The sequence below is a fragment of the Gasterosteus aculeatus genome, chromosome 14, assembly GCF_964276395.1.
Source record: "Gasterosteus aculeatus chromosome 14, fGasAcu3.hap1.1, whole genome shotgun sequence".
In the NCBI taxonomy this organism is placed as follows: domain Eukaryota; kingdom Metazoa; phylum Chordata; class Actinopteri; order Perciformes; family Gasterosteidae; genus Gasterosteus; species Gasterosteus aculeatus.
The window spans coordinates 278,629-288,696 of NC_135702.1; the positions used below are offsets into that span (position 1 = coordinate 278,629).

General features: G+C 44.7%; 2 protein-coding genes and 3 non-coding genes across 5 annotated transcripts; all 5 read right to left on the bottom strand.

Moving 5' to 3' along the window:
- Positions 1–1,104: 1,104 nt before the first annotated feature.
- nkx6.1 (NK6 homeobox 1) lies at positions 1,105–3,649 on the bottom strand. Its single transcript, XM_040169815.2, has 3 exons — positions 2,633–3,649; positions 2,367–2,539; positions 1,105–1,859 (listed from the first exon to the last, which is right to left on the bottom strand). The coding sequence occupies exons 1-3, from the start codon at positions 3,147–3,149 to the stop codon at positions 1,614–1,616; spliced, it is 936 nt and encodes a 311-aa protein (XP_040025749.2). The 5' UTR covers positions 3,150–3,649; the 3' UTR covers positions 1,105–1,613.
- A 3,432-nt stretch (positions 3,650–7,081) lies between these two features.
- On the bottom strand, positions 7,082–9,214 carry rpl17 (ribosomal protein L17). Its single transcript, XM_040169823.2, has 7 exons — positions 9,026–9,214; positions 8,664–8,713; positions 8,434–8,474; positions 8,058–8,192; positions 7,886–7,984; positions 7,240–7,431; positions 7,082–7,160 (listed from the first exon to the last, which is right to left on the bottom strand). The coding sequence occupies exons 2-7, from the start codon at positions 8,701–8,703 to the stop codon at positions 7,113–7,115; spliced, it is 555 nt and encodes a 184-aa protein (XP_040025757.1). The 5' UTR covers positions 8,704–8,713; positions 9,026–9,214; the 3' UTR covers positions 7,082–7,112.
- LOC120814754 (small nucleolar RNA SNORD58) lies at positions 7,566–7,631 on the bottom strand. The gene has a single exon (XR_005711393.1). It is a non-coding gene; the product is annotated as a small nucleolar RNA SNORD58 (small nucleolar RNA).
- Positions 8,315–8,380, bottom strand: LOC120814755 (small nucleolar RNA SNORD58). The gene has a single exon (XR_005711394.1). It is a non-coding gene; the product is annotated as a small nucleolar RNA SNORD58 (small nucleolar RNA).
- On the bottom strand, positions 8,541–8,608 carry LOC120814753 (small nucleolar RNA SNORD58). Its single transcript, XR_005711392.1, has one exon. It is a non-coding gene; the product is annotated as a small nucleolar RNA SNORD58 (small nucleolar RNA).
- Positions 9,215–10,068: the final 854 nt, after the last annotated feature.

Here is a 10,068-nt window from a genome sequence, read left to right on the forward strand (position 1 = left end):
CACCAGTGTTTTTTTCTGCCGCTGCTCCTTCAGGGTGGAGGTTCCCAACGCGGGATGGAGGTTTCAGAGTACACGTCCTCATTTAATGACAGATGATTATTATTTTTGTTTGCATTCAATCTGTGTTGTAATGTTATTTACACATATTTAGAATCCATTATTTGATGAAATCGACAATAAATAAAACATCAAAGTTAAGTTGAAAAAATATCAAATGAAAAAAGGTCTGAATGTTCATTAATAATATGTTGTTATATTTAAGAGAAATACAATTACGTGATTCTGAAAATGACGAATTACGTCAATTAAATCTGTTCAATCTAACCTGCAAAATAAGTCTTTTAATATTTATTTTATTTTTTTTTGTAACAATTTGTTCATAAGAGGTTCATCAAATATCTCAAATTAATTATTTCGTTTTAAAAATGACTTTTTGTTTAAAGGGAAAAACCGGAACTTTAACAGAATAGAATATTAATATTTAGATTTTAAGGGCACAAATAGTTTGGTTTGCTAACGATTTCTTTGTGGTTTGTCAAAGTGAAACACTTGTGATTTATGTTGTTTTCATTACATTCTTGTGACTTGATGATGAGACACGTGACATCCGGGTCCTCGTGTGATAAATTAAAGATGCTCAAAGCGCTTCAGTGACTTTCAATCTGAGGGAAAAACGAGGTGCTGATGAAACGTGAAGCGGATCATTTTCAATGTTTCATGAACACGCGGCCGATTTCTTCTTCCAGCAAAGATTTCTTTCTTTGACTTTTAACCTTTTTTGTTAAAATCGAGTCCAAAATGTTTAAACGTTTTAACTAATGTTAAATAATTAAATAATAGCATTAATAACAGTAATCATAAGGATAATACAAATGAAAGCTTATGAAATAACAGCAGGAAATATATAAATGTTAAGTCTGAATCAATGACGTATCAAACTATTAAATGGACCATGAATTAGTGACGTCACTCACTAATTACACGTCTCTTATTAACGAGCTGTATTAATTAAACAGGTCTCTTATTAACGAGCTGTATTAATTAAACAGGTCTCTTATTAACCAGGTGTATTAATTCATCATTAATGTTTCGGCTGAACACAACAAGCTTCATGTGGTTTTTATTAAATAAAAGTGCATTACATGAACCCGCCATCAAACAACTTGAGACAGATAAATAAGAAGGGGATGTACAGGTGCGTGTGGTGCGTTTAAGGCCGACGGGAGAGGCCTTCACGGACCAGGTAAGGTTAAATATCTGTAAATCCAAAAGGAGAAGGAAGTTTCCGCCGATCTGAGACCAGCGCGTCTGTACAAAATCTGTTTTTCACGTTAAAGACTCGTTTCTACCGGACACGACTCCCGGTTCTATTTACAGCTCCGGTCCCACCGGAAGTCAACAAGAAAAGAACCGAAACCAGAAGATCTGTGGAAACGTTCGACTCGCGCAGTTCGTGAGATCCGTAAAAAGGGGACGAGGAGCAGCAGGAGGTCGAGGAGCAGCAGGAGGTCGAGGAGCAGCAGGAGGTCGGGGAGCAGCAGGAGGTCGGGGAGCGGGGGGCAGCAGGGGGGCAGCAGGGGGGAGCGGGGGGCAGCAGGGGGGCAGCGGGGGGGTTACGCGCTGTCGTTCTCCGACGTGTGCAGCAGCGGCCCCGGACCCGGTTTGTGCTTCTTCAGCAGCTGGGAGATCTTCTCGTCGTCGGAGTCCGGGTCCAGCGGCTTGTTGTAGTCCTCGTCCTCGTCCTCGTTGTCCGAAGTGCTCTTGAGCCGCTCGGTCTCCGAGTCCTGCTTCTTCTTCGCCGTGGCCATCTCCGCCGCGTGCTTTTTCCTCCACTTCGTCCGTCGGTTCTGGAACCAGACCTGCGGCACGCGCGCACACGCACACGCACCATGAGACAAAATAAAACCGGAGGTTATTAATGAATATTTGGTCGATGAAGCGGAAATCAAACACGGGTGCTCACTATTATTATTATTATTATTATTATTATCAATATTATTGTTAAATACAAGTACATATATAATGATTTCCTGGTTAAATTAAGGTTTAATCATTTAATTAATCAGATAATAACACAGTAATTTAATGTAACAGTTTATATAAAAACAACAACAATTACAGTAATTATAAGAATTATAGAAAACAACTCCAACAATTATAATAATAGTAACTAGATTTATCAACCTCATTTTAAACATTAAAAAAATGAAACAATGCGCGGCACAAAATACTGTAAAGATACATAATTCACCCTATGAATTCTGGGAAGTTATGAGAGGAAATGCGGGTCGTGCACAATGGCTTCGCAATAAAATAACGTGGTGTTTTTTTGGTCTAAATTGGGCGTCGGTAGCGCGCGTGCTCACCTTCACCTGGCTCTCCGTCATTCCCAGGGAGTACGCGAGCCGCGCGCGCTCGGGGCCCGCGAGGTACTTGGTCTGCTCGAAGGTTTTCTCCAGCGCGAAGATCTGCTGCCCGGAGAAGGTGGGCCGCGTGTGCTTCCTCTTCCCGTCCTTGTCCAGGAGGATGGAGTTCTGATCTGTAACCATGGCAACGCGCAGGGTTAGAGCCGCGTGCGCACCGGAGGACGCGAACGACCCTTCAAGCTGCTTTTTAAACGATAAAGACTCACGCGGGGAGCACGCGAAGCGCGCGTCCCTCCAGGGGGGGGGGCTCTGCATCACTCCCGGCCAGAAGATCGGCGTCCGGCCAGGCAGGTCCGCGAGGGGCTTCGGGTACCGGGCCACGGCCACCGCCGCGCCGCCGGGGCCGAAGTAAAGTCCGTGAGGCGGCGGGCTGAGGCTGCCGAACCGGGGAAGACCGGACAGGAGCCCCGCCGGCCCCCCGGGGAGCGCCGCGGGGGGCCGGCTGAGGATGTCGTTGATCCCGTGCGGGGTCGCGGAAGAGCACTGCTGCGGGGAACTGAGCCCCGAGGACGGACCCGAGGAGCTCTTGATCCCCGGGGAGGAGGACCCGGCCATGCCGCCCGGGTTCGGAGAGGTGGAGCAGGTGGGTCCGGAGGAGGAGAGCGGGTAGGCCGGGTACAGCGGGGTCTTCATCTCGGCCATGCTGTGCAGAGCCGCCAGCGGGGGGGTGCTGAGGAGGAAGGCGCTCTGTCGGGACCCGTCCATCGGACCCACCGCCAACATTACCGCTTCTGGGTCCGACTAGAACTAAACCGGGACCCGCTGCGCTCTGGACTCACAGGCAAAGTCCATCTCAGAGGAAAAGCCCAAAAGTTGAGATGAAGGAGTAGACCGGCAGGGAGGGGATCCGGGTCCGGGTCCAGGTCCAGACGAGCACGGGACGCGCACAGATGTGGAGCTGAACAACTTGTGAGAGATAATAAAACACGATCACGTGTTCTGTCTATTAGCTCTCCGGACAAACTTTAGAGGAGGCCCTGATTGGCTCAGCGCACGGTTACGTCACACGTTGGATTTCGGGGAGCCTCCTGATTGGCTCGGCTCCGATTTGTCAGATGAGCCACCATCGAAGAAGAAATATTTGACGTCAAATAAACTTTAGAAAAAGGAAGAAAGTGGATTTTAAAGTCAGAAGATGTTTTGCTGTTTCAATGAGCACGTGATGCAGTTACAAGATTATGATTTAAATGATGTATTATTTAGTGTTGAGTAAAATAAATGTGTTGTTTAAATATTGTGACACATTAATTAACTCCAAGGGTGTAAGATCTGACTAAAAAACAATTTCAATATTTCTTAAATTTGACATTATATCTGTCCCAACTATCCTAATTGATGTTCCTCATGTAAAGTAACTGGCGGCATCGTCAGCGTACGCGTTGATCGCAGCGCCGGGCCAGTAGGGGGCGACTTCCCAACTTCCATCATATTTATATGGATGTTTGACAAAATCTGATTTCATAATCAAAGAGTCTCACAAGGATTCGATTATTTAACAGAAAACACTCCGTACTTTTGTATTTGTTTATTATTTATTTGCAAAATGTCAGATTAATATTCACCATATATTCAATTGAACCATTAACTTTGAAGCTGAACTAAAGTATTTATGAAGTTGTGGTGCATCATGGGGGATGTCACGTGAGACGGACGGAGGTCACGTGACCGACAGTCATCGGCTGCTTTTTACCTTTTCGTTTTTTCTTTAGCTCTTTTTAATTCTTTAATCTGGATTTGTTTGAAATCCGAATTTGAAAAGAGGCGAAACATCGGGAGAGACTTTTCTCCTTTACTCATCTTTTATTTCTGAGGCTGAACGTCTCTTTAATCCAACGATTCATTCGCTCTAATTCATATATTTAACGTGTGATTTTAAATAAAATGAACAAAGAAAGAATAATTCAAAGACCCCGAACGCACCGTCAGCGGATTCTGATTATTTTGTTATTGTTTTTTAAATGGTTCAACAATGAAGTTTCTCACTGAGATCCCATCAATCATCTTTATTTATACGCATACAAATACACTATCAGCACACATCTATTCCTGGAATATACATTTGGGAGCAGTGCTGTGTTTTTAATTAAACATCTGGAGTCATTATTACTTAAATAAGATCATCTCATAAATTATGAAGCATTGTTGTAGATCAAACTATGTATTAATGTGTTATTATGCACCCATTCATTACTATATATACACAAAAGACTAACAAATTGTAGCACTTAAATTACACTTATAATGGCACTTAGAGCAAATTGTAAATTGGCTTATTTAAGGAAATTTCACTTTCTTGTTTGTGTCCTTATGGTTGAAATGCATTTATTGTAAGTCGCTGTTGATAAAAGCGCCAGCTAAATGACACGTAATACATATTTATATATATATATATACATTAGTTTTATATATATGTAATAATTATATACATAAATTATAAGTCACGAGATGTTGGTATGAAAATCTAAATTAAGAAAAGCAAATAACAGCATTGACTTATAAAATGATTTAAAATATAATGACCTACAAAATATTATAAATTATAAAATAATCTGTTGATTGTAAAAGTTATTGTCAGTGTTTTGTTGTTGTTATGTTTAATATGTCAGTAAATGTTTTGTGAAATAAACAGTTAATGAGAATAAAATGATTATTTGTGGATGGAAACAGATTATTTGGACGTTGACCATAAATATGATTGACGTGGTTCAAATAGAATTAGCCTGTTGTCCTCGCGACACCTCGTGATATTGGTAATAATATAATAATGAATATTCCGTGTGAGGGTGATGAACTCTGAGGCCCGGCGGCGCCCCCCGCTGGTCAGGATGCGTCATCACGATCACTGAGCGACGCGTCACGTGGGACCTTTCTGAGTGCCGCTCTTATCATGGCCATTTGACCTTTGACCCTCTGCCTCAGACACCTAAAGGATTGTGGGTTCATTCAGTTGCAGCCGAAAGTCCAGGTATTTATACTATAAATTCATGTATTGAATTATTACACTACTTTAATACTAAAGCTACTCTAGTTAATTGCTTCAATACTATTTAATCATAGTTAAATACTCCATTAATTACTAGAGAACTTAAACACGTCACCCTTCTCATAAATGTGTGTAAGCGTCTTCAGAAACATTCATATCGCTAAAGTCAAGGAAATGAAATTGATTTATCAAACTAGTGTTTTCCCCGCATGGTTTGGTATTTGCACCACGGGGGGCGAGGCGGGTAACGCGAGACATGTGGTCATGTGACCATGTTTTCAGCGGGACGGAGACGTTGGTGCTGATGCTGTGGGAAGTATGGTTTCACAAAAACTGGTTTTTGTATGTAAAAGTAAAGTTTCTTTTAACGAATTGATGTCATACATGTGGATGAACACATAACATATTAAACCATGTGATTGGTGCTAGCTGAAGATTAGCCTGAAGAGACGTTTTTAAAATGGTGGCTGTGGGGTAAAGTGAGACACTGTCTCCTTGTCTTCCTCTTAAGGACGACTGCATGATAGGAGCACCTCCAGGGGCCAAAGGTGGACGAGATCATCCGCTGCAGACCACTGGGTTCCCTCCTGACCCGTAATCACGTTAAAGGTTCTGTTGTGCTCGAGGCGACGCGTTCAGGCCCCTTACAGCCGCGCTCTGGGTGGATGAGATCTAACCAGCGGTGTGTCTACGTGGTACGCAGGGATTCTGCGTCAAGGATGAAAAGTCAAGGATTTACCCGCCAACTAAAGCGCGGTGATACGTAGCAGCAGCGTCGTGACAGAACGCTCCAAGTGTCCCTCATAAATTCACCCCGTCTGAAGTCACGTGGGCGGCCTATAAAACTATAGATCCTCGCTTACTGACGGACACATTGTCCTCACGTCTCCGTCCCGTCAACAGTCAGTATACTCACTACAAAAATATAGACCACCACTGGATCGAACTCTGGCAAAACACTGCTTGTCAGCAGTGACTCCACAGAATATCACGTCTGGACTCGAGTCCACTGGGATTTTCCCGTGTAACCGTATATTTTTCCACAGGAAGCGTTTGCATCATCCATGGTGTCAGACCGGCAAACCCTGCAGCCACTCGTCCGTCCACGTGAGGTGATCCGGAAGGTTGGAGGTTCGAGTCCCGGCCGCCCCCATGTCTTAAGTCAAAGTGTCCCTGAGGAAGACACCTGACCCCCAATTGCTCCCCGGGTCAAATGTGAAGAGGCCGTGGGTTTAAAGTGTAAGTCGCGTCAGATAAATGACATTAACTGTAGATATTTAGAATTAGACACAGCGAGAGATTTGTGGGTGTTAAATATTCTAAATGAGCCTTTAGGGTAAATTTCCAGAGGAACATTAATTCCCTCCGTTCATTAAAAGCAACTAAAACAGTCTACAACTTTCCTGTAAGTCGGTCAGCGATTGACTTGTTTATTCTACTCTTGAGCGACAGCCGCGGATCAGATTCTGATCACTTGTATTGAAGAAACGTCCTGAATTAGAGAAATGGGTGAATTTAACAATCAGAGGTACTACTTCATGTTTCTTTATGTCTCCATGGAACCAGACTGATAGCTGAATATATACTCATCACATTTATGGGAATACGATAATCATCACCGACAGGGAGTGATGTCATCGCTCATGAAGTGTCAGTCAACAATCAGACGTTATTGTTCATCACAAGTCTCGTTTTATTGGTTTTTACTCGCGGGCCATCAGCTTCTGCTTCTTCAGCTTCTTCTGAGAAACCTGCACAACAGAGAAGGACACGTGAGTCATCCGCCAGCACAGGCCCCTCCCCCGGCCCACAGGCCCCTCCCCCACACACCTTCTTCTTCTGGGCCACCTCCTCCTCCGGCTTGGGGACGATCTGCTCCTTCTCCGTGAGGATCATCTCGATGTGACACGGGGAGCTCATGTACGGGTTGATGCGCCCGTGAGCGCGGTACGTGCGCCGCCTCATCTTAGGCGCCTTGTTCACCTGGATGTGCTCGATGACCAGGGAGTCTACGTCCAGACCCTGGGACACGTCACACGGAGACACCGGGGAGGGGACGGACACGGAGGACAAATGATATTAAGATGTGAAAATTGAGCCAAAGTTACACGTCAACAATAAGTCCAGGTGAAGGTTTATTATTCATCATTTATCAGACAGCTCAGATTTCATCTTTAATCTTCATGTAGAATCAAAGGTGTCCTAAATACTCATCACTGCTGTCTCTACCACTAGAGAGAGAGATATAGATACATAGGTGTATTTAACTGGTGTGGGTGTTCAGGCACCTCCAGCTCCGATCAATAAGTGATGGGCAGGCGGTGCGTTCAGGTACCTCCAGCTCCGATCAATAAGTGATGGGCAGGCGGTGCGTTCAGGCACCTCCAGCTCCGATCAATAAGTGATGGGCAGGCGGTGCGTTCAGGCACCTCCAGCTCCGATCAATTAGTGATGGGCAGGCGGTGCGTTCAGGTACCTTCAGCTCTGCGTTGCTCTCGGCGTTCTTCAGCATGTGGAGGAGGAACTCGGCGCTCTTCTTGGGCCACCGTCCCTGAGTCCACCCGAACTGTTTGGCCTGGAGACAAGAACAGCTGATCAGACCTGAGCGGCCCCCCTCTGACCCGCGTGCCGGCGGCCCGACGTCCCACCTGAGCGCAGCGGCCCACGCCGCCGTTGTAGCGGCGGAAGGGGACGCACTGGTGCTTCACGACGACGTCCCGCAGGTACTTGTTGGCCTTGCGGATGTGCATCCCTTTGATGGCCTGGGCCGTCTCACGGGTGTTCTGGCGGGGAAAACAACGTTTAACGTCAATTAATCCTCTACTTACATATTCTTTAGTCTGGATCAATTACAAACTAACACTACTTCCTCTTATAAATCACATTTGATTAGTTTTAGTGACGCACGGCTCAGATATCATATTGTATCTTCAAGTAGAATCAAAGGTGTCCTAAATAATCATCACGGCCGTGAGCCCTGAGCTACTAACAGTTCAGTAAACGCGTCCTTAATGTTGTTCTTACCTTGAAGTGAACTCGCAGGTTCGATCCCCTCGACTTGCATGCTGTAAAAATAAAGACCCTCCAATTACTGCAGAACTTTCACTCTTTAAAACACATTTAAACTTCAAGAAGCTCAGATCTTTAATAGTCATTTTCATGCGTAATTCAAAGGTGTCCTAAGACATCATCACAGCCACAATGCTAACAGAAGCTAGCCGGTAAACACGAACAGTCGACCCGGGGATACTCACACTTGGTCGGGTTCTCGGGGTCCAGAGAGTAGCGGACCATTTTCAGATATCTGGAAGATCAGAGAGCGGTTTGATTAACTAAACATAATGACTCAACCGGCAGAACTACAGTAGCAGCGTGGACACGTGAAGCAGGTAGTGAGCCAACATGGCGGAGAGCTAACGTGATAGCATCCAAACCGGCATCCGCAGAAAGACCGCACTAAAACACAAGTCCCGCGTTCAAACGCAAAAATTCAACAACAGCCGAGATCTTCAAATGTTTTTAATGAAGCTCGACAAGTTAAGAAAGCGGGATGGACATGAATTAGTTCAGATTTAAGCTAGATTGTCGTCGTGGAGAGAGAGGACGGGTCTCTTACCTCTGAGGCCGCGGAGGGAAGAGGAAGAGCCTGGACGGAGCTCCTCTTCTTCTGCTTTATCTCCGCTGCACCGCCCCCTGGCGGCGCGGAGGGGGCGTGGACACCGCGCAGTGAGTCCGTCCGGGCGGCAGGGGGCGGTGCTGGACGCGTCACAGCTCACGTGTTCCTCCTTTGAGGAACATCCGGGACTTTCTGTCGCTGACACAAGGACATTTATACTCTATTTAAGTACAGTTTAGAGTTAATGCTCGAGTAAATGTTGTACTTTTTACTTCAATTAATTCAAATATTTAAGCATTGTACATACATTACATCTGACGGTGTTTATATCTGACGGTGTTTCCATCTGACGGTCGTTTATATCTGACGGTGGTTTTATCTGACGGTGTTTATATCTGACGGTGTTTATATCTGACGGTGTTTCCATCTGACGGTCGTTTATATCTGACGGTGGTTTTATCTGACGGTGGTTTTATCTGATGGTGTTTATATCTGATGGTGGTTTTATCTGACGGTGGTTTTATCTGACGGTGTTTATATCTGACGGTGGTTTTATCTGACGGTGGTTTTATCTGACGGTGGTTTTATCTGATGGTGTTTATATCTGATGGTGGTTTTATCTGACGGTGGTTTTATCTGACGGTGTTTATATCTGACGGTGGTTTTATCTGACGGTGGTTTTATCTGACGGTGGTTTTATCTGACGGTGGTTTTATCTGATGGTGTTTATATCTGACGGTGGTTTTATCTGATGGTGTTTATATCTGATGGTGGTTTTATCTGACGGTCGTTTATATCTGACGGTGGTTTTATCTGACGGTGTTTATATCTGACGGTGGTTTTATCTGATGGTGTTTATATCTGACGGTGGTTTTATCTGACGGTGTTTATATCTGATGGTGGTTTTATCTGACGGTGGTTTTATCTGACGGTGGTTTTATCTGATGGTGGTTTTATTTGACTGTGGTTTTATCTGACGGTGGTTTTATCTGACGGTGGTTTTATCTGACGGTGGTTTTATCTGACGGTGTTTATATCTGATG

What these genes read in the sequence shown, in the direction of transcription:
- nkx6.1 (XM_040169815.2), bottom strand. Translation starts at nt 3,149, where the DNA reads ATGTTGGCGGTGGGTCCGATGGACGGGTCCCGACAGAGCGCCTTCCTC. An exon ending in GCGCTTCGCGTGCTCCCCGC is followed by an intron (nt 2,540 to 2,632) that starts GTGAGTCTTTAT and finishes CCATGGTTACAG; the next exon opens with ATCAGAACTCCATCCTCCTG. An exon ending in TGACGGAGAGCCAGGTGAAG is followed by an intron (nt 1,860 to 2,366) that starts GTGAGCACGCGC and finishes CGCGTGCCGCAG; the next exon opens with GTCTGGTTCCAGAACCGACG.
- rpl17 (XM_040169823.2), bottom strand. Translation starts at nt 8,703, where the DNA reads ATGGTCCGCTACTCTCTGGACCCCGAGAACCCGACCAAGT. An exon ending in ACCTGCGAGTTCACTTCAAG is followed by an intron (nt 8,193 to 8,433) that starts GTAAGAACAACA and finishes TTTCCCCGCCAG; the next exon opens with AACACCCGTGAGACGGCCCA. An exon ending in AGAGCAACGCAGAGCTGAAG is followed by an intron (nt 7,432 to 7,885) that starts GTACCTGAACGC and finishes GACGTGTCCCAG; the next exon opens with GGTCTGGACGTAGACTCCCT.